At 43.4% G+C, this 27,746-nt stretch overlaps 1 protein-coding gene across 2 annotated transcripts in view; it reads left to right on the top strand.

Annotated features, from left to right (window-relative positions):
* The window catches only part of LOC121283956 (mast/stem cell growth factor receptor Kit-like), a 128,210-nt gene that overhangs the window by 25,183 nt on the left and 75,281 nt on the right, over window positions 1-27,746 (top strand). For both annotated transcript variants that reach the window (XM_041198777.1, XM_041198787.1), the window contains exons 2-3: window positions 8,700-8,939; window positions 20,347-20,637. In XM_041198777.1, coding sequence (XP_041054711.1) covers window positions 8,700-8,939; window positions 20,347-20,637 — 531 coding nt within the window. The remainder of the gene's footprint in view (window positions 1-8,699; window positions 8,940-20,346; window positions 20,638-27,746) is intronic.

Below are 27,746 nucleotides of genomic sequence, written 5' to 3' on the forward strand. Positions count from 1 at the left end.
TCCACAAACCTTCACTCCCTCCACCACTGGCGCACAGTAGCCGCAGTGTGTACCATCTACTAGATGCACGGCAGGAATTCACCAAGGCTCCTTCGACAGAACCTTCCAAACCCACAACCACCATCATCTAGACGGACAAGGGCAGCAGATAGATGTGAACACCACCACATAGAAGTTCCCCTCCAAGTTACTCACCATCCTGACTTGGAAATATATTACTGTTCCTTCACTGTTGCTGGGTCAAAATCCTAGAACCTCCTTCCTAACAGCATTGTGGCTGTACCCACACCACACGGGCTGCAGCGGTTCAAGAAGGCAGCTCACCACCACCTTCTCAAGGACTGCTAGGGATGGGCAATAAATACTGGCCCAGCAAACCAAGCCCACATTCCAAGAATAAACTTTTAAAAACAATCACGGCCCAGAAGGCCAGGTCCTTCTCCAGGTACAACAATTATTGGTAGCTGAGCTGACTGTTGTCTGTATGATACAGGTACAGAGGTGATGTCTTTCACCTAGGGGAGGCAGTGGTGTAGTGGTATTGTTGCTGGACTAGTAATCTGAGAGATCCACTGTAATGGCCTGGGGATCCTGGGTTCAAATCCTCTCACAACAGATTTGAACTCAATAAAATCTGGAATTAATTGTCTAATAATGACAATGAAGCAATTGTTGTAAATACCCATCTGGTTCACTAATTCCCTTTAGGAAAGGAAATCTGCTGGCTTACATGTGACTCCAGACCCACAGCAATGTAGTTGACTCCTAAATGCAAGGACAACTTGGTATGGGCAATAAATGCTGGCCTAGCTAGTGATGTCCCCATCCAATGAATTAAAAAGCTAGCCTGTATTGTTTCCACTGCATATGTTTTTAACTGAGCAGTAGTTTTCTCCAAACTCAAGGGCTGAGTACCTTCTCTGAGGTATTTAAAGATCTGTTCCTGACCACTGTGGTCATTCTCACCTCCCCACAGTATTCTCCCTTCTCCCTCACTCCCAACAATGTCCACCCATCCTCACCTCCCGACAGTGTTCTCTCTCCTCCCTCACTCCCAACAGTATAGGGCAAATAGCCCAAGTTTCTGTGGTTTTAGCCAGTCACAGAGCAATCAGGGCAGGGTAAAATCGACAACCTTAAGTTTAACCTTCCATGTAAGTACTGGGAATGCCCTTACATCAGAACTTACGAGGGGTTATGCATGTATCTTTCTGTTACAACTGCTCTCTTACAATCGGGAGACCAGAAGATCTAGGCCAACATTACTATAGAGATTTAGTTACAGATCTGGGGCACAGATTTACCACTCAGTCCTGATTTTCTGCATCATAAGTCCACTTCAGACCACAAAGCATTGACTGGAGTCACATGTAGGCCAGACTGGGTAGCCTTCATTTCTTTCGATTGGGAGAGACCTGGGCTAGGGTTTCTGCAGTAATCATAATTCAATAACTTCTGTTGAAAAGTGTATGCACATGGCCTGTACATAGGACAGGGTTAGTTTCAGCTGTAATGTCCCTCGTGGTTGAATAAGGCATACTGGCTCAGTATGGACAAAAGATGAATTATGAAAGGTGCCTAGCTGTCTATTGAATAATATCTCAGTATGAAACGGGACCTTCAGGGAAAGATGGATTAAAATTTGGAAAATTTTGAAAAATTTGAAAGGCTTGTTTAGTTGGTCATACAGAGCAGATATTTAACATTAAGCGTGATTACAGAATTAGAAGATACAAGTAAAATGAGAATGGCTCAATGTTAACGAGACATGACATGAAACTCCAATCTCCTGGAGTTCCATCTGCAGCATGGCCATGAATGTGGGTCCTGACATTGTGCGTCCAATTTACCTTGCATCCAATTCCCCAGCCAATGTGAATGGCCCTTATGTAATTGGTATATTTTAAAAATTAGTTCCACAATAAATCTCTTGATTCTAGTTAAGACTGTACTCACAAAATCTCTGTAGAGGTGGTTAACATTTAAAAAAAATAAGTTGAACTTCCAGTTAATAGCTGAAAGGTTGACATGACAAGATTTCCTGTTTTAAGATATTTATTGTAAAAAATGTCTAAAAACAATATTGACTAAGCAATATCTTTGTAGACAAGTTATACTTTAGTCTACAGAACATAACTTTTAACACAACCCAAAAAAGCACAATCAGGTATCCATTACTCTGACCTTTAAGTAGACATTCAATACTCCCACAATCACTCCACATTGATTCTTAGTTGATGAGAGTTTATTTCCAATCTTTCCCTTTCCCAGCCTGGAAACTTTCAATTTCAGAATTGTCTTCCAGGGTGTGGGTTTTCCTGGAGACTTTTCCCTCTAGCTAAAGCTAGGCAAATCTTCCAGCCTTGTTTTAATTCACCATGATTTTCATCTTTCCAATCTGTACTCGATCTTTCATCTGCATTCTAGCGATGAACCATTGAAGCTTTTGGCTTCTAACTTCTCTCTCTCTTGCGCTCTCGCTCTCGTGCTCTCTCCCTCTCTCTCTCCACCCCAGACCCCGGCAAACTATTCAGAGATATTTTAGGAAAGCCTATAACCTGATATGACAATGGGTGCCTCTGTACACGTCCTGTCGTGAATGCATCACTATGGCAACTTAAATCATGTGGGTTAGGTGCTATCCTTGAGAACACAACTCTCTTTCATCTTGGAACTAAATGGACAGTTTAAAGGACAGCTGTTTACAATCCGATGTTCTCAACACTTTTCTGGGATTTTGGAGGCTAATAGTCTATCCACGGTTTGACAGGTTGCTGCCATTATTGCCATCTTCTTCCCAATAAAACAATTTGCCTTTGATCTCTAACAATCAAACCACCCAGTCCTGCTGTCAGGCATACATCAGAACAGGTTACATGACCATTTCATTTTACGTAAAAGACACAGTTCCAAAACTCAACTATCTTATAAGCCTCATAATTGTAGCAATGTTATTCTGGGGACTTAAGTTGCTTCTTAATTACCTGCTGTGCCATTTGCTGCAGGCATTTGTTGGTTTTGCTCAGTACACTGCCATCTGGAGTATTGTGTACAGTACTGGTCTCCTTATTTAAAGAAAAATGCAAATGCATTAGAAGCAATTCAGAGAAGGTATACTAGACTAATATCAGGAATGGACGGGTTGTCTTATGAGGAAAGGCTGGACAGGTTAGGCTTGTATCCACCGGAATTCAGAAGAATAGGAGGCAGCTTAATTGAAATCTTTAAGATCCTGAGGGGCCTTGACAGGTTGGATGTGGAGAGGATGTTTCCTCTTGTGAGAGAATTTAGAACTAGGGATCACTTTAAAAATAAGGGGTCCCTCATTTAAGACAGAGATGAGGAGAATTTTTTTCTCTGAGGGTTTTGTAAGTCTTTGGAACTCTCTTCCTCCAAAAGGCGATGGAAGCAGAGTCTTTGAATATTTTTAAGGTAGACCTAGACAGATTCTTGATTGACAAGGGTGTTAAAGGTTATCGGGGGTAGGCAGGGATGTAGGATTGAGGTTACATTAATATCAGCCATGATCTTATTGAATGGCGGAGCAGTCTTGAGGGGCCGAGTGACCTGCTCCTGCTCCTAATTCGTGTGTTTGTATTGTTCTTCCTGTCAATGCTTTCTTTAATCTGTGCTGCCGTTGCCAGTAGAGTCACCATATAAAGTGATAAGGATGGGTATTCCTTCGGGAGTTGACAGCATGATTTTGAAGCGGAAGAAAAATCCACAAGGGGCCAAACATGGTTAAGTTTAATGACACAGGATATTTGGTCTGCCATTAATCCTGGGATCTGTATTTCTTGACCACTCCACACCATCAGAGGTCTTTGTTGCTTCCACTTCACAACAATAACTGCTACAGAGTAGTACTGTCTGCTGCAGGACATGTTGCAGACAACATCTGGAAAAAGGACAATTCTCCCAATAGATTGAAAAGCTATCATAGTATGAAGATTTCATGTTGCTGTATTCTTCTAATCTGGCTCAAGGGATATCTGCCACATCAGGCAGTGTGGAACACACACCTGTGTGAAGCAACTCACAAACTGTTATGTTTGCAAGGGACAACTTCTTCATCACTTTTCCTGTGGAAAGGAGGTGCTGTTGGACAGGACTCTCAATTTTCATTGGTGATGGAGTTCCCTTGAGTGCAGGATATTATAGATGACACCAAGGTATATGTTAGGTCTCTTCATTCCAATTCCATGGCCCAGGTGCCAACTTTGGCTCAGCAGGAGCTGTTTTGTTACAATTAGTAAGTTGTGCTTTCAAGGCCAATTCTAGTAATTGAGTGTGCATTCTAAACTGCTGCATCATTGCAGCACTGAAGGAGAGCTGCCATATTGGAGGGCTGTCTTTTAGATGAGACTTTAAATCAAGACCTGTCTTTATTCTCAGAAGAACATGACATAATGCATGCGTTTATATGAAGAAAAGCAAGAAAGTTCTCCCGTGCCAATATTTATGCCTCAACCTATAGAACAGATGATCTGGTCGTTTATCTCATTATTGTATGTAAAGCCTTGTGTGCAAATTGGCTGCCATGTTTCCCTACATTGCAACAATGACCATACTTCAAAGGCTTTACATTATAAAGTATACTAGGATGCCCTAAGTTCATGAAAGGTAATTATATAAATGCAAGTTCTTTCTTTACATGAACTGAAACTTCTATGATATTTCTCCTGAGTGCCGGCTCTAACCTTGACAAATGATTGCCCAAAAACCTCCAGGCTAGCCGTCAACAGTGGTTTATGCTGTTTCTACATCACCTCCCTGGGGTTTCCACTGATCTTCTGCCAAAGTTTTGAGGGAAATTGGGCAACATGCTGCATAAATTCTAATGCAAGAGATTTATAGTCAATTCCTCTTTGTCTGGTAATTAATCACAGAAACAGCTTTCTGCATGTCTTCTGGAAAAAGGTCACTGACAGTCACATGCCTTTACTGTGCTACAAACAACAGAGCCAAGAAATTGAAGAAACATTGAGTGATGATGCTTACATTGTGGACCAGAACTTCTCTCTGCATCCACAATTGCTGATCCCACTGAGATATTCCTCGATTCCATAGGACCTGCTCAGCCTCGATATATCAGCCTCTGTTTGTTGCTTCTTTCTGCTACCTCCAACTTCAAGAAAAATGTGCTATGTAGCTTAGGTGTGATGATAGAGTGTGTTCAAAAGTGCAATAGTCTCACAAAATGTTTCAAATGGTACTTCACATAGAGGTGTGGCAGTTCAAAACTTAGGTCTGTACAATGGTTAATGGGCCCCTTAAGAACTGTGAGCAAAACTGAGTTATACGGTTCCTGCTGTCTTCATCTTAACACCAGTAACCTATTCCATCATTTCCTCACTGCAACAACAATTGTTGAGTGTGTATTTGTTTATATTTTCAGCTATATTGCAACATGGGCTGCACTGAATGTAGTTCATAAGATTTAAAATAGTGTACACTATAATGGGACAGTTAGGACTCACAACATTAATGTAAACATATAATTTCTGTCCAAATATCCACTTAAGAGCAGGATTAAAGGGTATATGAATATGTACAGCAGCAATGTCATCAGACATATTTAGCATTTTGGTACTGATCCTCCATAAGAAAAAACATGCTTAAGTCATTCTGCGTTAATGTTGCACGATGCTCTTAATTTATTACCTCAAATTGCTCCCACCAACCACAACTCGTGATGGACTTGCAACCATCAGTACTTGCATTACACAGCTCAAATTATTTTCGCTGCGCATGCTCCATATTTGGAAGGGCAAAATCTAGATTTGCTTTTTGTTGGCTGCTCTTCTCTGCTTAATTGGACGCAGTAAAAAAAATGTCATGTTTCGTAGCCTTTAGGAAATCCTAGTGACAACATTATGGACTGAAATGAAGTTGAAGACAGTGAAGATGTGGGATGAATAGTTATTATGGAGTTAACCTTTGAAGATCAGGAAGTATTTATGCTGAACTTTCCCTCAGCAAATGAAATACTCAGGGTCAAGTTCATGTTAGGATAAATTGAACTTTATTTGTGGGTTAGGTAGGTTTGAGAGCCAAGTGACCTTTCCCATCTTATGCTTTCTAATTTTCAACAATTGAAGAACAGAAATAGACATTTGTATTGTACATAATATCAAGCAAAGCATGACGTGCCAGAATTGAATGTGTAGCATGCTTGGTTAGCTACTTCAGGTTTAGGCATGAAGTTCTATTGATGTCCTACTCTGTACTAATGTGAACAGTGTTAATAAGCCACTTGTAGATACATTGCCTGCTCCCAGGGAATCAAAAGTTACCGCTGTATTCATTAGTCTTTATTTTAACAAGTAAATGCTCCTTATCAGTGTTGATTTAAAACCCTCCGACCTTGCTTGGCGGGAACAATATGTTAAGACTTGGGGAGATAAGATGGTAGGAAATTCATGTGGCATTCCTGGGCCTTACCATTTGTACTTGTCTTCAGCCATGAGCTCGCCCCAGAGGAGAATAGGTTTAATATAAATGACAATTGCACATCGCAATGTCATCAATGGTGTACATATGCCATTTTGACCAAGGGCCCAACTATGATCCCATGCAACAAAAACCTCTCAGGCCCAGGTAAGTACTTCGATCATAATTTTTAAAGCTTAATTTTTAAAGTAGTCCAGGAGGAGCAGGATACTTTCTCCCCCCACCCGCCCCCCAACCCCAGCTCCAGCCATCCTCATTCCACACACCACCTCCCTCACTTGTGCAATTACCAAACTGCTCCCCTGCTTCCAAATGCCACTTACCTTGCTGGGGACCTTTTCCATCCTAGTGGCAGCCCGACCTTTCACTTATTTTGACTTGTGTCTGCTTAGAGTAACATCATTTCCTCCAGCTGTCGGCAGGAGTCAAGTGTGAGGGCATGAGACCTAGGATTTAACATCTGGCTGGACAGTTCTCCACCAACTTCAACCCCCACAACCCTGATTCGGTCCTGATTTAAAAGCAACCCTATCTTTTCACAGCAATCAGAATCAAATGTTAGCTAGCCTTTAGCTGTATGTACTATTGTTGCCAATTACAGGTTTCAAAATGTGCCAGCAGAAAGATTTGAACCACTGTAAATAGCTAAACTAGGTTAGTGTTGTTGTGCATAAGACATTTGTAATGGTTTGTACATTACGTTTGCATAAACCAAAAGAAAAGGAAACTGTAATCCTCAACTGAGTATTATAATGTTTAAAAAAAAACATTGTGGCAAGACTGCCATAACAAAATGTTAATGACGTAAATGCTTAAATATCGTGTGGAAAGCAAAACCATTTATCAGCACTGATCACATAATGTTAGTCATGACTATACATTGCTCAGTATATTAAGAAACTGTTTGGAAATAGCACATGGGGCTGAACTTTCACCTTGGCATGCGGGCACGTACTCGACCTTATGGTTGGTGGGTGGGGAAAAAGGCAAAGCAGCCTTTGGATTTTTGAGGAAACCTCATCCACAGGCGGGATGAGGTTTCCGATGTTAATTAAAAATAAATTAGAAATTTAAAAATCTAATTTCTAACACGTCCCTGCTGATGGGCAATGTTTTCCCGCCGTCGGGGGAGAAGTGCGGGAGCGGGCTTGAACAGACAGCCTTCCAACCTGCGCCCCCGATTGGGGGTGCGCCGCCACTTATCATGGGCGGGCCAATTAAGGCCCGCCCAGCGTGATGTCTGCACGGAAGCGCTGTGCGGTTCCTGTGTCGGCTGGGGTGTTGGGGGGGGTGGTGGGGAATGCCAAATGTGGATGTGTGTTCTTTCACGCATGTGCGTGAAGGAGCGCTGCAATCTCCCTGAGGCTAAGTGCTGCCTCAGGGAGATCAGTTCCCAAAGTGAAAAATTTATTCTTTCGAAAATTTCATTTACCATCCATGTCCCCTAATGTGACAATGTCACATGGGTTGGGACATGGACATAAGAGTGAATCCTTCAGTCATGAAACCTCATCGCGCCTGTGGATAAGGTTTCATGCTTTTTCAGGTGGCCACCAGTGCTCCCGACCTGCCCACCAACCTTAAGTTTGGGTGGGCAAGTCCACTAATTGGTTTAATTGTTTTTTGAATGGCCTCAATAGGCCGTTGACAGGTTGGCGGGCGCATAGTTGATTCGGCTGTGCGCCCGTCGATTTGAAAATGCAAATGACGCGGGGTGAGGTTGGGAGTTCCGCCTGACGTCATTCTGCGTCATTAAAAGTGTTGGTGGGTTGTCGGGAAAATTTTTCCCCCGTGAGGAAGTGGACATGTTTCCCTTTTGTTCAAAACCTTTAATTTTAATGTGGAAAATCTTCAGCTCCCTGAGGCAGCTCTGTGCCTTCAGGGAGCTTTCTGTGAGCGCACTGCGCCCATGTGCTGACTTCTGCGCTCGGTCTCCCAGCCAGGGAGGGTCTCCCCAACCCGGCAGCGCTGAGTGTTTCAGTGTGTGATTCACACCATTAATTGGCCAGCCAGCATGAAATTGTGGTCAGGGCCCAATCGCGGGCGGCCGAGGCTGTATCTGCCAGACGAGGGGAATATCCTCCCCTTGAAATCAAAGCCAAGGAGAAGTTTCTATGGGAAGAATATCTGCCTACATGTACCTCTCTAATGATCTGTGAAATAAAAAAATACTGATCAGAAATAAAACATCTGTAGAATATTAAGGAGCTGGTAGAAGTAACAATGTTCTTGTATTTCTTGAGCAGGTGTATCCGGACCTTTGATTGAACCACAGAATGGCACGTTGACTAAGAAAAAGGGTGATCGCATTAGTCTTGGATGTACAGACCTGCCTGGTGTCAGGTGGATAACTCCATCAAGTGCAAAAAAAGCCGTTAACCAAAGCCACGTCAATATCAAATCAGCAGAGCCAAAGCACACGGGCCGATACGTATGCCAAAATCTCATTTCTTTTGAGAACAGTTCCCTTTACATATTTGTGGAAGGTAACTAGGTCCTATTAATAACAGTCTTTTATTAAGCTGTAGTAAGTTGATTTTTGTCTGCCAGTGTTAGTTGAAAATGTTGAAGAAATCATGCTAATCTTATCAGAGTGGTAATACATTAATAGCACCCAAATTTCATAGGTGGACCATTGGTACAACTATTTACAAACCCAGGTGCTGAATTGGACAGGTAAAGGGAGCATAACAATGATGGAAGCAGAATACTGCAGGGAAGTGAAATTAAGGAGATGGGGACTGTTCAAGGGAATTGTGACAATGGGCAGAATCGTCCCAGATTTACACAAAGTGCAGTAGCGGACAGGAGAAAGGACATTTTACCCGCCGGCTGCAATAGCGGGTTTTCGTGCTGTGTCGCCCCATTCCTGGCATGTCCCACCTCATTAATAATGAGTCCTTGGAAACATGCTAGATCACTGGCCGGGTGGCCTCTGATTCGCCCGCCCCGCTGTCACCTCAGGCCTTCAGTAATCCAGGCGCCATATTTAAAGGGCACCCATGCACAGAGCTAGCTCTCTGTAAGGGATCGAAAGCTGCTGCAAAATAATGGCTGTCAAAGGGAGGAACATGCTGCCCCCAAATTTAGCAACACCTCCCTCAGGCATGAACTAGACACAGTGCGCGCCCACCGTGAAGTTCCCTGCTCTGGGCGAAGACCAGCAAACAAGGTCACCAATCCAGCATGGAAGGTGGTGGCAGTGGTGGTCAGTGTCAATGCCTGCAAAAGAGGACAGCCACCCAGTGCTAAAAGTGGATGAATAATCTCTGTTCCGCCAGGGTAAGTGACTCTTCTCATCACTCTGAACTCACACATTCACAGGGACCTCACTTACTGCCAGTTCAAGGGACATCACCAGTCACACTCTCATACACACCTTCATCTGCCCTGCAGATCAGCTCCTCATCCCATCCATGGCACCACTCAGCACCCACAAATGTCAGGCATCCTTATTATCTGGCCTAGCAGGTATCCTGCTTACACTCTCTCCATCTGTATTCATGCAGGACAGCTGGCACACAACAAAAGGGGGAGGTCGCAGACTGGTGGAGGAATGCCTGACACCAAGGTCCTCACAGACTTTGAAAATAGTCATTTAGCTGGCCGGTGACTATCTGGAATGTTCCTGTGCTGAAGGTGAGGTTGGCAGTACTCAACCAAGTGAGCATCCAGCGGTGCAACATCCATCAGACAACCATGCTGTGAGTGAGTTCCCCTGCAGTCCCCTGCCATGCACTAATTATCTCTCCTTGTTTTCGCAGGCATATCTGGAAAGCAACCGAATGGGTCCAAGAGCCAGGTCCTTGACTCAAGCCCCAAAGACACCTCAGAAAAAGAATCTGATGACATGCTAATTGAAGACCCATCACAGCGCTAATCCACACCCTCCACCAGTGCAGAGAGACACACCACAGTGGGGCCTTGTTCTAGAGTAGCCCCGGGGTCACAATCCGGTGAGCACATCATACTGTCTGATCCATAGCAGGTGGCGGCAAGGACTTCCCAGATTTCCGGTACTTGGAGGACTGCTGGAAGCCAGAAATTTGCTGAGTCCGAGTCAGATGACGAGCCTGTGGACTCGGTCATGTCTTAGTTGCTGGAGCTGCAAAGGCAAGCTCAGAAACATCAGGAAGGGATGTCCACTGCACTCCTCAGATTGCAAGGCTCGACGGAAGAGTCTATCTGAGGTTACAGTGCTGACATGCCAACGCATTGAGTTCAACATTGGTAGGATGGCAGTAGCCATGGAGACCTTGGCCAGTGATGTCGCTCCTGCACTGCTGCTCAGGCTCAACCCCATTGCAGATGCCAGTTGGCCTCCAACAGTGACAACACGAGATGGGGGACAGTCAATCTCACTCCAGCTTCCCCTTTTCCTCAAGGAGTCTGCCTGGGGCCCTTGGGCACCCGTAGAGAGGAGGATCAGCAGATGCACACCCCAGGGCGATCCACCCAGATGACTATGGGAGTGTCCAGCCCATCCGAAACCCTTCTCTGAACCCAACATCTCCAGCTCTAAAGGTCAAGGAGGGTGCCACTGCCACATGACAGGACTCCGAAATTAGGTCGGGGCCCTCCAGAGGATGCCTGCCAAGGTCATCACAGATAGGATGTAGCAGTCAGCAGGCTGCCTCCACCTCTGCTGTGGATGCCGGAGGAGCACCAAGAGGTAGTGGCCGGGTTAGGCCCCCCATGTCTTCAGCATCTGTGACCAATGACACTGTGCTCTTGAAGGGGTCAAGTGCTGAAGGTGGACAAAGGATCAGGTGCATTTAAAGTTTCACGCCTGGGTCTCCATTGATCTAGATCACAGAGCGCAAGCGAGCTGCCCTCAGCCAGACAAGAATCTGATATTCACAGAGGCAATAAGAAGACAAATGGAGTGTCCTTACTGCATATCATTATCATCCTCCTGGAATCTAGCAACTCTCAGGACCTCTGCTGCATCTCCACGTCATGAGCCTGAGCACTGAGCTGATGGTGTGTGCGCTGTGAAACATTCACAGCTGCAAAATGAGGTTGTCAGGACCGTCCTCACTGCATCTCATCATCCCACCCCCACAAATCCTGTGGCAATGAGGGCCTCTCGAGCGCACCTGCCTGGTCTGGCCAGCGCAATGGCCTCATTGCAGCAACCTTGCCTTTGAGGATCTCATCACCGTCATCCCCTTCGACGTGATCCTCATCAGAGGATACATGCAGCCCCTCCATCTCCTCCACAGCCATGTCCTCCCCCCATTGCAGCATCAGGTTGTGGAGAGCACAGCAAGCGACAGTGATCTGTGACACTTTCTGGGGACTGTATTGCAGTGCTCCACCAGACCTGTCTAGGCATCGGAACCACATTTTCGAAATGTCTATCGTTTGCTCCACCAAAGTCCGGGTTGCTGCATGAGCCTCATTATACCATCGCTCTGCTACAGTCTGAGTCCACTGCACAGGCGTCATCAACCGCGCCCTCTGTGGGTAGCTCTTGTCCTCGAAGAGCCATCCCTGCAGCCTCTCTGGACACTCCCTGGGAATTGTGCGCAGACCTGTGGATGTGTTTGTGGTGGTTGCACACCAGCTGAACATCCAGTGAGTGGCAGCCCTTGTGGATGACGTAGCTGACTGCTTGTTGCCACGGAGATCGATGCGCCATGTGAGTGCTGTCGATGGCACCCGGTGGAAAACTTGGGATCTGCACAAATCCTAGTGCTCTTGCTTCCTGGCTTTCCTGATCCCAGGTGAAATGCACAAAGTTCTGAGCCTTCGCAAAGATGGCATCCGTGACCTCCTGGATACACTTGTGCATGGAGGCTTTTAGGATCCCACTCAGGTTACCTGTGGAGTCCTGGAAGGAGCTACCAGTGTGAAAATTGAGCGCTGCAGTCACTGTCACAACCACTGGCAGTGGATGCCCTCCATGTCCCCGTGGCGCCAAATCCTGCAGCAGGTGGCACATATGACTGACCAGTTCCCTGGACATGCGCAGTCTTCAGCGACACTGGTTCTTGTTCATCTGCAGGAATGACAATTGCCATCTATAGACCCTGGGCCTAGCGAGGCACCTATGAGTGATGACTTACTGTGGATCACCAGCTGTGTGCACAGCAGGCCCTGCTGCCCCTTCATCCTGAGGGAGGCAGGCACCTCCTCTCCTCTCTTCTTCTCTGGTCTGTTTAATCCATGAGGCATAACGCTAAATCACCAGGCTGCATGATTCTGAGATTATCCTCTCGCAGGATCGAAGAGAGAAATGTATGGGTTAGCATGGGTGTACTAAGAACCCCTCTTGGTTAAGTCTGAAGGCCCCTTCACACATGCAGGAGATTGCTGGCCACCACATGGATGCCAGTGTGTACTGTGCTCATTTGCTGCTCAAAATTCCACCCACCTCCACCCCACTCCACCTGACTGATTGGTGGTAGCATTGTCCGTTGGGCTGCATGCTGTGCTCTCAGCTAAGGGGCAGGCATTCTCCTAACCCGCACTGCTGCACTGTTAGCTTGAGCCAAGAGGATACTGGTCCAAACCTTAATAAAGCTATTGCAAGGGGCTGTGGGCACCTCCACCAGTGACTGTGCCATGGCCACCTTTCGCAAGGGGATTGTACAATTTGCCCAGTTGGCCAATTGCTCTGAAGCCCACTAAAACGCACCTTAATTTGCAGTCTGCGCCCTTGGGGTGAAAAGTTCTGGTGCATTTTCATGCTTTTGTTTTGCTTGAGTGGGGAGAAAAGTTTCAGAGGCCCGACTCCAAGCATGTCATAGGAGCAGCAGCTGATCAACCTCACCTGTGAAAGAATGCTCACTTTTGACAAGCTTTTCCAAATGCGTGACCGCTTCCCTCAACCCTCCCCCCCCCCCTCCCCCCCCACCGGCCCTCCCAGCGTGTGCTTGAGTATTTCCCTCAGCCTGCGCTGCCGTCCCCCTCCCCACCCCTGGCATGTGCTCGAGTATTCCCTTCAGTCTGTATGCTTCCTTGACCCCCCCATCCCCCTGACACCTCCCCCCGCGCCCACAACCTGTGGCCTGACCCGCACTGAAAGCCATCCGGGAAATAGTGACTTGTCTGTGACCCCCGTGAATGCGCGGTGCCTCTTCCTTGCTGCCCTACGGGCGATGCTCGTGAGCGCTGAGCACAGTTGTGTGCACTCACCTCCCAAGTTCCCCTCGAAGTTCTGGTTACCAGGTGCACGCCTTTCAAAGGCAGTTGTGAAGCATGTTGTTCTGAAGTCATGCCAACGTGAACTGTAAATTTGACGTGGGCCGATGATTCCAGTGAGCAGGGCTTATAATTAGATGCAAATGTATTAAAATGACATTCCCGACGTGTGGCAGTGGGAAACGTGGCCCACCATTGACAGGTGGAGCGGAGGATCACAAACTGGTTTCAGGACGATGCAAAACCAACTTTTGGCCTCCTTGCCATATTGTCTGCTCCCCCTCCCCCGTCAACCCCCTGCCTTCCATGATGCCAGACGCCAATGGGGCTGGAACATTCCAGTCAATAGGTTAAAAAATATTCTGAAAAGCTTTATTTCAGACAAGCTCAAAATTAATCTCAAACCTTCAGCTTTTGCTAATGCTCAACAGGCATGAGATGATGAAGTAACAGGCTGACATGAACAAAAAGCAAATTAAAGATGCAGGCAGGAGTCTACCGACACATGAAGGAGTGAGCCAGCACCCTGTTTGAAAGCTGCTGAAGTGGAAATGGTGCTGCATGAGATGATTACATAGGATATTACTTCTGTGCCACTCTCGGGCATTATTCCCATTAGTTTGCACAAAAGCATTCCTGGAAACAGGTGGAGGAAGGCTTTTATTGCTGACCAGAATCGTGACTAGCAATTACAAGCTTCTGTAACAATTTAAAAAATTTTTTTGCACTGGCACTGATGGGTCTCTAAATGGAAATCCTCCTATTTGAACAGCTTGAAAGAGAGGAATGGTATGTTGGCCTTCATAGCACGAGGATTTGAGTACAGGAGCCGGGATGTTTTGCTGCAATTATACAGGGCCTTGGTGAGACCACACTTGCAATATTGTGTGCAGTTTTGGTGTCATTATCTGAGGAAGGATGTTTTTGCTATAGAGGGAGTGCAGCGAAGGTTTACCAGACTGATTCCTGGGATGGTGGGACTGACATATGAGGAGAGATTGAGCTGTTTAGGATTATATTTGCTGGAGTTCCGAAGAATAAGGTGGGGATCTCATAGAAACCTATAAAATTCTAACAGGACTAGACAAGGTAGATGCAGGAAGGATGTTCCCGATGGTGGGGGAGTCCAGAACCAGGGGTCACAGTCTGAGGATACGGGGTCGGCCATTTAGGACTCAAATGAGAAAATTCTTCACCCAGAGAGTGGTGAGCCTGTGGAATTCGCTACCACAGAAAGTAGTTGAGGCCAAAACATTGTATGTTTTCAAGAAAGAGTTAGATATAGCTCTTGGGGCGAAAGGGATTGAAGGATATGGGGAGAAAGCGGGAGCAGGCTATTGAGTTGGATGATCAGCCATGATCATAATGAATGGCGGAGCAGGCTTAAAGGGCCAAGTGGCCTACTCCTGCTCCTATTTTCTATGTTTCTATGGATCACTGAAAGGATATTGGGCAGGTCAAACTGTAGGTGAGGCACTATGTGGCTACCTACTGGCTTTCAGAACACCCATCTTCTGTCAGTTAACCAACAGCAACTACAACTTGCATTATTATAATGCCTTTAATGTAGAGAAATATTCCAAGGTGCTTTATGGAGGTTCAAAGGGGTCTCTGTTACTTTCAAACATGTCTGATGTCAGCATTTGCCAATCTGCAGTACTACTGCCTTAAACAGTTAGCGGTAAAAGCCAGTGCAGGTTGCCTCTAAATTTGCTTGAGTTTACATGTGGAATTGTGCATAAGCACAAAGTTTGAGTGCTGGCCTTGTCCATAAATTTCTATTAATTGCGTCCATGTGTGACTGCACATGAACAGGGGTTGTGGGGACTCATGCATCCTGTGCTGGTGGCTCTGGCATTTGCTGTTGGAATTTAACCATACATTTTTCACTTCAGCTCAGTGCTCCTGATACACAGGGCAGAATTTTATGAGTCGGCGAGCAGGGGTGGGGCATGCTCACCGATGAATAAAATGACACACTGTGATGTCGGGGGGAACACCCGATGTCACTGCGCCCGATTTCAATTTTCAGGAAGGCGGGAGCGCAGCCAAATCAGTTGTGCACCCGCCGACCTGTCAATGGCCAATTGAGGCTATTGACAGAGTCAATTAATTAATTAAAGACCTGCCCGTCCAACCTTAAGATTGGCAGGCAGGCCAGGAGCCCCGGCGGGAACTAGAACAAACATGAAACTTCATCCATGGACAGGATGAGGTTTCATGTAGGCATTAAAAAATTTTAATGAAGATTTTGTAAAAATTATGGACAGGTCCGAAATCATGTGACATTGTCACATGAGGGGACATGTCAGGGAAATTTTATTTTTCCATTTTTGTCTTTTTTACATGTACAGCACTCAGCCTCAGGGAGATGAATGCGCTCTTTCGTACGCATGTGCCCCCCGCCTGCATAGGGAGTGCATAGCGCTTCTGTGTGGACATCACGCTGGGCGGGCCTTAATTGGCCCGCCCACGTAAAATGGCGGCGTGCCTCTGATTGGGGGTGCCGATGGGAAATGCGTCTGTACGCACCCGTCCATCAACTTCCCCCACCCATGAGCAGCCCATGATGTGCATAAATTTAAGAAATGTGCCCACACAATTTTCTGATATGCATGCTTGACAGCCAAGGCTGAATATGGAAGTGCAGAGACTGAAAATGTTAGAATTCTTCTTTTGGAATTGAAAGTACAACACACTGTATATATTTTGATCTGCTCTTAAGTAAGTGCAATTATTGGTTAAAATGTTCTTTTTGTAAAGATTCAGCATAAAACTGTGTGTTAGTGGATGTTGCCAGCAAAATCAGTAGGCTTAGTTTCCTTTTATTCTATTTTTGCAGAGTGTTGCGTTGGAATAACTAATGGGTTTATTTGTTCTCCCTTAATATAAACTGCAATGGGAAGGCTTCCTACATTTGAGTGCTATAAAGATACAAGTTAAAGTTGTTTCCTTTACATTCACTCTATTTTGCATTAAACTATTGTGTTATTTCCATCTATTTCAATAATTTTACATGTTGGAAATAAGCCTACAACCATTATTATTTCCACAAGTATCCCATTTAACTAAGGTATGAGCACACATGTAGGCCTGGAGAATTATGCTCACACTCTATTATCTTCTGATGATGATTCTGACGATGGTTGAATTAGGAATCAAATAAAGCAAATATTTAGCTTTAAGATTTTACAATATCTATAGCTCTAGCAGTGTAAATTACATTTGGTTTACACTATATATAAGTGATTTGGGCTAAGACACTGGAGGTATGGTGTAAAATTTTCAGATAGTTCCAGATTGGGTAATATAGCTAATAATATGGAGGACTGAAGCAACTTGCATAAAAGACTTGCAGAATTAAATAAGTGGCAAATATGATTCAATGTGACAGATTGTGAGGTAGGAGGAATGTGAAGCTCATTGAACATAAGAAACTAAATAGTTGAGGAGCAAAAAGATCTGCAAATAGATACATAATTCAGCAAAACTATCAGTATAAATTGATAAAGCCGTAAAGAATACAAGCAAAGTACAAGTGCTCTTTTCTAGAGGAATAGAATACAAATGTAAGGAGGTAATGTTAAATTAACATTGTTTTGAATACACTCAGGGTACTGTCTCTAGTTCTGGTCCTCACATTACAGAAAGGACATTATTGAAGCAGAAAAGATTTACAAGAATGTTACCAGAATTGAGAGGATACATATGTCAGGAAAGATTGAACAGGTTGAAATTCTTTTCCCTGGAATGGGGAAGAGACCTGTTAAGGATTGCTAAAATTATAAAGGGGTTTGATAAGGCAGACGTGAGAATCTGTTGCCACTTGTGATAAGACCAGAACAAGAGGCAATTAAGATAAGAAATCCACTAGCAAATCAAATGTAACATTTCAGAAGAATTATTTTATATGGAGAATGGCGACAATGAGGAACTTTTAAGGAGCAGATAGCATTGATGCATTTAAGGGGAGGCTTGATGCACATATCAAACCATAGAACTGTATATCACAGAAGGAGCCTATTTGGCCCATTGATTCTGTTCTAGCTGTTCTGAAGAGTGATCCAGTTAGTCCCACTCCCTGCTCCTTCCCTATATCCCTGCAGTGTTTTCGTCAAGTATTTATCCAATTTCCTTATGAAGGCTGTTGTTGAATTTGTGTCCACCACTCTATCAGGCAGTGCATTTGAAATCCTAACTATTGGTTGCCAATCAACTTAGATCTGTGCCCAGTGGTTATCAACCCTTCAGCTATAGGAAACAGTTTCTCATTATTTGCTCTAGCTAAATCATTCATAATTTTGACCACATACATGGTGGAAAAGGGAATAGAAGGACATGGGTGGACTGGGTGGAAAAAGGTAATTGGAGTGGAAAGAGGCTCCTGTGAAGTATAAACACCAGCATAGACCAGTTGCACCAAATGTCAAGTTTCTATGTAATTCTAGGAATCACATTACATACGGAAAAGCACAAAATGTGTTAGAAAATCACATTTTCTGGGCAATAACCAAGAATTATTCAGGTAATAAAATGCACCTTTTCATAAATTTCTCGATTCAGCACAAGAAAAAATGCATATTTTACATTTTTGTTGTTGGCAACAATAAAAGCAAAGGGATATTGGGCAACTTAAGCTATAAAAGAGACATGTCCCTTTGCATTCCCTGCATGACCATCTCATTTAATGCCTTGGACAATGCTTTTAAGTTCCATGTATTGCAGAAAAAGTATCTGAATTGTGATAAATGTCCCAAACTCTCCTATAAATCATGGAATCAAATGTAATAAATCATAACTTAATGTATTCAGTCACCTTAGAATAATGACTCTAATTAATGACCTATATTCAAGGCTGTTTCTAAGTCATTGATTGTTATTTGAGTTGTGGAGATAGTGTCAGTTTTTTTTTTGGAGCTGGTCATCTTCTTTTGCAAACTATGTGGTGACCTTCTATGCACCCTGGACATACCCCTCATTGACATTACAAACAAAACCTGCTGCATCAATAACGTAAATGTTCTGTTCCTGCCTGATTTTTATACTGATGAAGAGAACCTACATTGCTGCCAACAGCATGTGCGAATAAAGTTCACTGGTTGAAGAAATCTTTCACTGGCAGAAAGGCTTGAATTTAAATCATAAAAGCATAAGAAATAAAAGCAGAGTAAGCCATACAGCCCCTTGAGCCTGCTGCCTATTTAATAAAATCATGGCTGATTTTATACCTCAACTCCACTTTCTCATGCCCCTCAGTCAATAAAAATTTATCCATCTTGGTCTTGAATGAATGACCAAACATGTGCAGTCCACTGGGTTAGAGAATTCCAAAGATTCACAACCCTTTGAGTAAAATTTTTTTCCTTCATCTTATGGCTTAAAGCATTTTATTTTCCAATAAAAGAAAGATTTTATACATAAACCACCTGAAAGTGCATTGATTTTTGTCAAGTAGTAGGTCCTCTGCCTTTCGCTACTGCTTCAGATGGGATAGCCTAACCCCAATAGCATTTCCTTGTTTTGTTCTTTCAAAAGCAGAGGAAAGAATGCTGCCCCAATCCTGCCACCAACCATTTGGGTTGAATTTATTACAGAGGCAAAGGAACAAAGAACGAAAATGGACAGAGGGAAAGAAAAGCAAGATACATAAAGAGAGATACCGAGAACAGATATGGAGGAAAGAGACAACAGAGAGTAAATTGAGACACACTCGATAGCATAATTCCTCTTCACAAATAATCCATTTTTCTAAAGGGTGATGACAATCTGTGAACTGATGTGTTCTTTTTCTGATAGTGTGTGCCAGTTTATTAAAAAAAACAGATTTTTCAAAAGTAAACTGTCTCAACTTTATCACAATTTTCTTATTAGGAAACTTGGGGAGGGAAAAGAATTGACAAATCACTATGTATTATCTTCTGCACTCACGAGTCTTGCCTTGCATACAGTCTGTCAACTGCCACTTCCAAACAGGGTGTTCAGATATTTATTAAGCCTTTGGCTCATAATCAGCTTCCTTAACCTCTCCTTTTACTCCTTAAAGCACCCTATTCCTTTCAATCGCTTGTTTCAATAGACCTATTACTGTTTTTCTTGTTTCATTGAACATATAGCTTTTCAGTTTCCAGGTTACTAGAAACCTGACAACTGAACTATAATCTGTTAAACAATTGCGGTCTGACCAATATGCGATTCCTGTTTCACAGCAACATGGTTGATCCTTCCTTTCTCAATTAGGGAAGAGCAACAAATAAAAGCCAGAGAGTAACACTCAAACTCATATCCATTGCTGCAACTTTAAAGCAATTCGGTACTGTGTGGTTGTAAAATGCAGTACATCAATTCTCCACATGCCTGTGGCTGATTTGCCACGTGTGGTGAGTGGCATGCATAGCAGACAACACTGCATCAGCTCATCCTGAGATACAGTAGGGCAGACATAGGGAGATGGCATATAAAGCTGAAACTGCTGGCAACTAAAACTCTGTGATTAATATATCTTTCTGAACCATTTATTTTCTTTTCAATTTACCTATTCATAAAATTTTCATAGTTCTGTAAAGAGGAACACTGAGAACATTTCACATATTGCTGATGAATAATGTTTACTTTGACAGCCACAGTTTAATGATAACATTGTGAAAGACATGAAACCTGAGTGCTTATGCTTTGCTGCTTTACATACCTGAGCATTTTGAAACCATTTTCTCTTTCAAATTTAACATTTTCTATGTTTTTTTTAAGACTCGAAGAATTTGTTTGTAAATCCATCACTGCGACAGATGTTCATTGGTGGAACAGAAGGGGCTGAAGCTGTCATTCCTTGCCGAGTTACAACCCCTATGATTAAAAACCTCAGACTGGAGAAAGTTAAAGGAACACCTATGCCCAAAGACCTCTCCTATACTGCTGACATCTACACTGGCATAAGCATCACTAATCTGAAGAGACATTTTGAAGGGTATTATGTGTGCACTGCTGTACTAAATGGAATAGTGAAAAAATCAGCAAGATTTAAACTGCAGATAATACCAGGTAATTAAGACTTTAGACTCATGCAAATAGCATTAATGCAACAAGAAACAATCTAGAATAAAATCTTTAATTGAAGAAAGGCCAATTTCAATGGGCTGAGAATGTATTTGTCTCAGGTAAATTGGAATCAAAGTCTGGCAGATAAAATGGTAAAGGAACAATGTATTCTCTTTAAAGAGTAGATGGCTCAGTTATGATCCAGATACATTCCCACGAGGGGGGAAGTAGAGCTCCCTGGATGATTAGAAAGATAGAGAGTATGATGAAGCATAAAAAAGGTGCGTATGAAAGACATCAGGTTGATAATACAAGTGGGAACCAGGTTGAATATGGAGAGTTCAGAAGGAAAGTGAAAAAGAAAATAAGAGAGACAAAGAGAACGTATGAGAAGAGACTGGCTGCTAGCATAAAAAGGAAAACAAAAGTCATCCATAGACATATGAGCAATAAAAAGAGACTATAAGGAAGAGTGGGGCCAATAGGGACCAAAAATATGATTTACGTCTGGAGGCAAAGGGCATGACTGAGGAACTAGATATAAATCCTTTGCATTTGTCTTTACCAATGAAGAAGATGCTGCGAAAGTCGTAATGAAAGGGGAAGCAGCTAAAAATTGTTCAAGAGGAGGGAATTGAAAGGCGACTGCGCTTAAAGTTGATAAGCCAGCAGGACCGGATGGGTTGCTGATGAGAGTAAGGGTGGAAACTGTGGAAGCACTGGCCATAATCTTCAATCTTCTTTAGATACGGGGTGCGGGTGGATAGGTGCTGATGGCAAATAACTGGACAATTCCAAATGTTGCACCTTTGTTCAAAAGAAAAGGTGTAAGGATAAAACCAGCAACTGCAGATCAGTCAGTTTAACCTCAATGGTGGGAAAGATTTAAGAAACAAAGTTAACAATCATTTGGGCAAGTGTGGATTAATTAAGAAAATCAAGTATGGATTTGTTAAAAGTAAATGTGTTTAACCAAATTAATTGAGTTTCATGATGCGTTAAAGGAGAGGGTTAATGAGGGTAATGCGGTTGATGTTGTGTACACTGACTCCCAAAAGGCGTTTGATAAAGTTTCACATAATAGGCTTGTCAACAAAGGTGAAGCTCATGGAATAAAAGGGACAGTGGCTGCAAGGATACCAGGTTGGTTGAATGACATGAAGTATTTTCCTTAAGACTGGAGAAAAGTATTCAGTGGTATTCCCCAGGGATTGGTACTAGAACCACTGCTTCTCTTGATATATGCAAATGACCTGGACAAAATTTGTAGATGACATAAACTTGAAGTATAGTGGATTTTAAGAAGGATAATGCTAATTTCAGAGGACATGGGCTGGTGGAACGGGTGGGCAAGTGACAGATGAAACTTAATGCAGATAAATGTGAACTGATACATTTTGGTAGGAAGAACGAGGAGATGCAATATGACCTAAACCTTGCAATTCTAGAAGGAACATAAATCATTGAAGGTGGCAGGGCAGGTTGAGAAAGTGGGTTTGAAGGCAGATGGGATCCTGGCTTTATAATTAGAGGCATAGATTACACAAGTAAGGGAAGCTATGATTAGCATTTATAAAACACTAATTTGGCCTCAACTGGAGGCCAGACAGGTCAGCGTGAGATTAAGGTGGAGAATTAAAATGAGGTGATTGGACGTCAGGGTCATATTTGTGGACTGAATAGAGGTGATCCACAAAGTTGTCACACAATCTATGTTTAGTTTTGGCAATGTAGAGCAGACCGCACTGTGAGCAGTGAACACAGTAAACTAAATTGAAAAAATTACACAAAGATTGTTGTTTCACCTTGAAGAAGTGATTGAAGGCTTGGTTGGTGAGGAGAGAGGAAGTAAAAGGGCAGGTCTTGCATTTCCCGTGCTTCATAGAAAGATGCAGTGGGAAGGGGAGGGGTTTTGGGGATGTGATTGAGGAGTGGACCAGGATGTTGTGGAGGCAACAATGCTTCAGAATTCTGAAAGTGGAGGAAGGTGAGGGGATGAGTTTGGTGGTGGTATCGCACTGGAGATGGCAGAAATCATAGAGAAGGATTCGTTGAATACAGATGGTGGTGGGATGGAAGGTGAGGACAAGAGGCACCCTATCATGGCTCTGAGTGGAAGGGAAAGGGGTGAGAGTGAAGTATGTGAAATAGAATAGGGTTGGCCGAGGGCCCTATCCATCATGGTGACAATGGGGTTGGGAGAAAATCACTGATGAGGAAAAGGAAGACAGATCAGAAATGCTGGTATAGAAGATGCTTTCATTAGAATAGATGTGATGTTGACGGAGAAACTGGGACAACGGAATGGAGTCCTTACAAGAAGTAGGGTGTGAGGAAGTATAGTCGAGATAGCTGTGGGAATCCATGGGCTTATAGTGAATATTCATTGTTAGCCTATCCCCAGAAACCGAGATAGAGAAATTGAGGAAGGGAAGGGAAGAGTTGGAGATGCATCATATGAAGATGAGAGAAGGGTGGAAATTGGAAACAATTTGATGAAAATTTCCAGTTCAGAGCGCAAACAGGAAATGGCACCGATACAGTCATCTACATACTGGGGAAAAGAGTTGAGGGGGGGGTGACCTGAGTAGAACTGGAACAAGGAATGTTCCACATAGTCCACAAAAACACAGCCCATATGGATAGGCATGGAAACACTTTTTATTTGGAGGAAGTGAGTGGAGTTAAAGAAGTTGTTCAATTTGAGGACATGTTGAACCAGGGAGAGGTGGTGAGTGGGGAAAAGTTAGGCCCCTAGTCAAAGAAGAAGCAGAAAGCTTTCTTGGTCTTGGTGGGAGTTGAGGATGTAGAGAAATTGGACATTTATGTTAAAAAGGAGATGCTTAGGGCAGGAAATTAGAAACTATGAAGGTGATGCAGGCCATCAGAAGAGTCACAGATGTCAGTGAGAAGAGATGGATCAAGGGCATAAAGAAATAGTATTTTTATAGGAGATGATGGGTCTATCAGGGCAATCCAGTTTGTGGACCTTGGGACTGAAGTCAAAGAGGGCTATTTGGGATTGGGGGGGTGCTATCCTGTGGAAGGTCATGGAAAGAAGATCTCCAGAGGAGATGACAAGATGACAGTTTGATGTTCCATGTTGATGTCATGTTCCAGGGCGGTAGGCAGAAATTTGGCAGTTGACATTTGGCTTCTGCAAGTAGCAATTGGTTTGCCTGACAGCAACAAAACCACCCTTGTCAACAGGTTTGATGATGTTAGTGTTGGACCTGAGAAAAAGGAATGCAGCAAGTTCAGAAAGAGACAGGTTAGAGTGAGTGATAGAAGCAGAGAAATTGAGACAGCTGATGTCACTCCCACAGTTTTAAATGAAAAGATCTAGAATGGGTAAGAGGCCAGGTGGGGCTTGGGGAAGGGGAAGGGGGAGGGGTGTTGCTGGGCTGTGGTGGGGTGTTGCAGGAAGGGGGGTGGTGGGAGGGTTGTCCTTGTGGAGGGAGAATACTGGAGTTAAAGGTTAAAGGTTCTGCTGAGGTGGGAATTAGGGGGAAGACTCCTGGCCAAAGATCTCATATCGTCGTTGTGGGTCTTAGCTTGGACTGACCTTGGTCAGGATCAATAGAGGCTGCTGGAGGCAAAGCTGTTGGTAAACATTACCTCTTATTAAACATTCTAACTATACACAGGATAAGGCTTAGCATGAGGCTTCACGTAGAACTATCTCTCAGCATGCCCTGTTGATTTGTGATCTTACATCACCAATGATGTAGGCTGTTCTAGTTACATATTTTACATGAACCCTTTACACCACATCTCCCCCAGGTTTTGGACCCTATCAAATATGCTATTTACCTTATCTTACATTTACCCCCCTGCAGTCTCTGCTTTCACCCCTGGTTCACAGAGATAACCATTGTAGTGGTTTCACAATCTCCTTGACCTTGTTTTTGGCTCTCTCAGAGGGTGGGTATTATATGAATTACCAGAGATACCAGTTCTCTATTCAGGCAGTCTTCTTTTAGATATGAAGGCACTTCTGTTTCTTCTCACTATTCCATTTTCAGTCTCTACAAGTTAAGATTGTGGATGTCGTGTTTTATTCAAAACCTGGCCTTTGCAAATCTGTTCATGAATCTATACTATTTTCCTTAGCTGGACTTCTGATAAGTGATGTACTCTAGGATGTTGATTACAGTTTCTGGTCTGATTTGCAGAATATTCATCCTCCTTTTCCCTTACTCTCTCTATACCTGCTGCTTTGCGGCATGGCATAAGCATGTATGGAAGAACAGGAAGTTGGGTCCGAAGTCATCTTCCCATTAGAAGATCAGGTGGAGACAAACTATTCTGGTGTAATAGTCAACAACTATGAGGAATATCTTCCCTTTGAACTCGAATAGATCCATTCCAAGTCATTCCCACAGCCTGGACGGAAATGAGGGTACCATCAGTGGTTCTCTTTACTCCTGGCGATGGATTGCACAGGCAATGCAATTTGAAATAATTTCCTCTGATGATTTTGAGATTCCTGGCCACCAAACAGAATTTCACACTCTAGCACAACACTTTGTAATGCCCTGGTGTCCTTGGTATATTCTCTGAAGGATCTCACGTCTGAGGAATCTAAGTATGACCAATCTCTCATCATAAATCAGCGAGTCATCCATGACACTGAGATTTCTTTGTTGCTTGAAATATTGCTTCAGGATAAGATTATCTGGAACATATTCCGGCCATCCTTTGATGCAGTGTTCCCAAATTTTAGCACATTCTTCGTCTTCTTTTTTTGCCTTTCAAATTTAATTCAACCTCTGTGTTGCTGGTAGAAAGTTGTGATCAATGAAGTATCGGACTCAACACCTTCAACAAATCTATGTGCCCTTCAGGTTTTTCAACAGGAATATGTGACAATGCATCTGCTGTAGTGTGTTGTTTTCCTCGGACATCTTCAGTTATAGCATTGAATCTCATCAATCTCAAATGAAACCTCTGGATTTTTGGTGACATCTTTGCTAAATCTTTAGCATTTAATAATGTAACCAACAGTTTATCGTCTTTCTCAATGGTAACCTTTAGGCCTAAGACGTGATCAGCAAACTTCTAACAAGCCCATGTATCTCATAAAGCTTCTTTTTCAATCACACCATATCTTTATTCCATTTCAGTCAGTATTCGAGGTGTGTCGTACACTGGTCTGCATTCACCGTCTCTGAATTTGAAAGAGTGCTGCTGCCAGTCCATTTGATAGATGCATCTGAGGCAACAATCATAGGCAGTTCTGGATCATAGTGAGCCAATATGCCTGGTAAAATGATCAGCTCTTTTATCCTTTCAAATGAAATTTGTTGATTTTCTTCCCATCGCCATGCTTGGTCTTGACTAGGCAGTTGTTGCTGTAGTTCATTTACATATGCCAGTTTAGATAGGAACTTTCCTACTTGATTGACCATTCCCATGAAGTGTTGAAACTCCGTGATGTTGTGAGGTTGTGGAAAACCTTTGATTGCCTTCTATTTTTGATGATTAGCCCTGATGCCTGATGTGTGAATGATGCGCCCCAGAAAGTTGGTTTATTGCGAGAACTCATTTATTATTAAGAATTAGCCCTGCTCCTTGCAGCTCTGCTCTCACTCTGTCATCATTGTCTGATGTAATGGACCTATGGATCAGGATGCCATCCATGTGGCAGATGACCCCTTCTAATCCTTCTAGAGTGCTCGTCATCATCCTCTCAAAAATCTCTGGTGCTAATGTAATACCAAAGGATAGTTGATTGAAACAATATCTCCCAGGCATTGTGATAAATGTTTGGATTCCTCATCTAAAGCTAGTTTCCAAAAGCCACTGTTTGCATCTAGTTTGGCGAAAACTGCAGTTTGCTAGCTTTGCCAGACTTTCATCCACAGATGCGATTGGGTGGACCTCTGTTTCCACAACTTTGACTAACTGTGAGATCAGCACAGATTTGCAGTGAGCTGTTTGGTTTCAGTACTGGAACCATACCTGATTACCAACTAGTAGGTTCTGTTACAGGTGAGATTACCCCCTGGTGCAGAACTGACTCCATTTCTTGCTTCACTACTGTAAAAGTGGGTGTGCAACTTTCCTTGGGGTGAACAAGCACACTGGTTTGGCATCTGGTCTCAATGTGATGTGATAAGTTGTTTTCAGATTCCCAGGACCTCTGAACAAATTTGGAAATTCTGACCTGAATTATTTTGATTTGTCTTGGTTTCCCAATTTGTCTACTTTATAGATGAGTTGTAGATCGGCGCAAGCTTTTTGGCTCAACAGTGAACATGGTTTTAGATCATATTAGATCAAAGGTTTGGTGATTTGTACTGAATTGTAGCAGTTAACTATCTCTTGAACCTCAGTCGAATGCCTTCTGGACTGTGGAGTCATATGGTCGATGGTTGGAGGAAGCCTTGTTTTAGCCACTGTTCTGTGTCTAAAAGAACAGAAACCACTGCTCCAGTGTCTAATTTGAAATTTGTTTTATGTCTATTGACCATAATGTCTGTGCTCCAATATTTCCCATTAGATCCTGTAATTTCTCCCAAGAATAGTACTTCATTGTCTTTTGCACCTTCAATTCCTTGAATGCTACATGTTTTAATTGGTTTCTCCTTAAATTTCTGAGTTGGGATCTTTTTGCTGCAACATACAGATTCCAAACGGCCTTTCCTCTTACAGGAACGGCACACCACATTTTTGGTGGGGCACCCTTCTTGCCGATGCAGCCTTTTCACGCCACACCGGGAACACTGATTAATGGTGGCAATTGCATTCCTCTTCGTTCTATCCCTGTTTTTGAGTGGGTGCCCTGCTACTTCTCTGTGCTACAAACTTCACTGTGTCAGTCATTATTTTTCCATGAAATCTCTTTACTACTTACAATGAATACATGATTTTGTTTTCTCACTTCTGCCTACCTTGTTAACTGTACAGCCTTTGGTAGCATTAAACCATCCCTCACCTGTTGAAAATCTGATGAAGTCTCCTCTAAAACCCCTAAAACAATGCGATCCTGAACTAAGTTGCCTTTCAGGGTTTCAAAAATTTGCAATTCTCAGCTAGTCGATATAAATCATCAGTGAAGGAATCTATGCTCTCTCCCGGTCTTTTGGGATGTCTATTGAACTTTGCCC

The sequence above is a fragment of the Carcharodon carcharias genome, chromosome 1 (assembly GCF_017639515.1).
Source record: "Carcharodon carcharias isolate sCarCar2 chromosome 1, sCarCar2.pri, whole genome shotgun sequence".
Classification (NCBI taxonomy): domain Eukaryota; kingdom Metazoa; phylum Chordata; class Chondrichthyes; order Lamniformes; family Lamnidae; genus Carcharodon; species Carcharodon carcharias.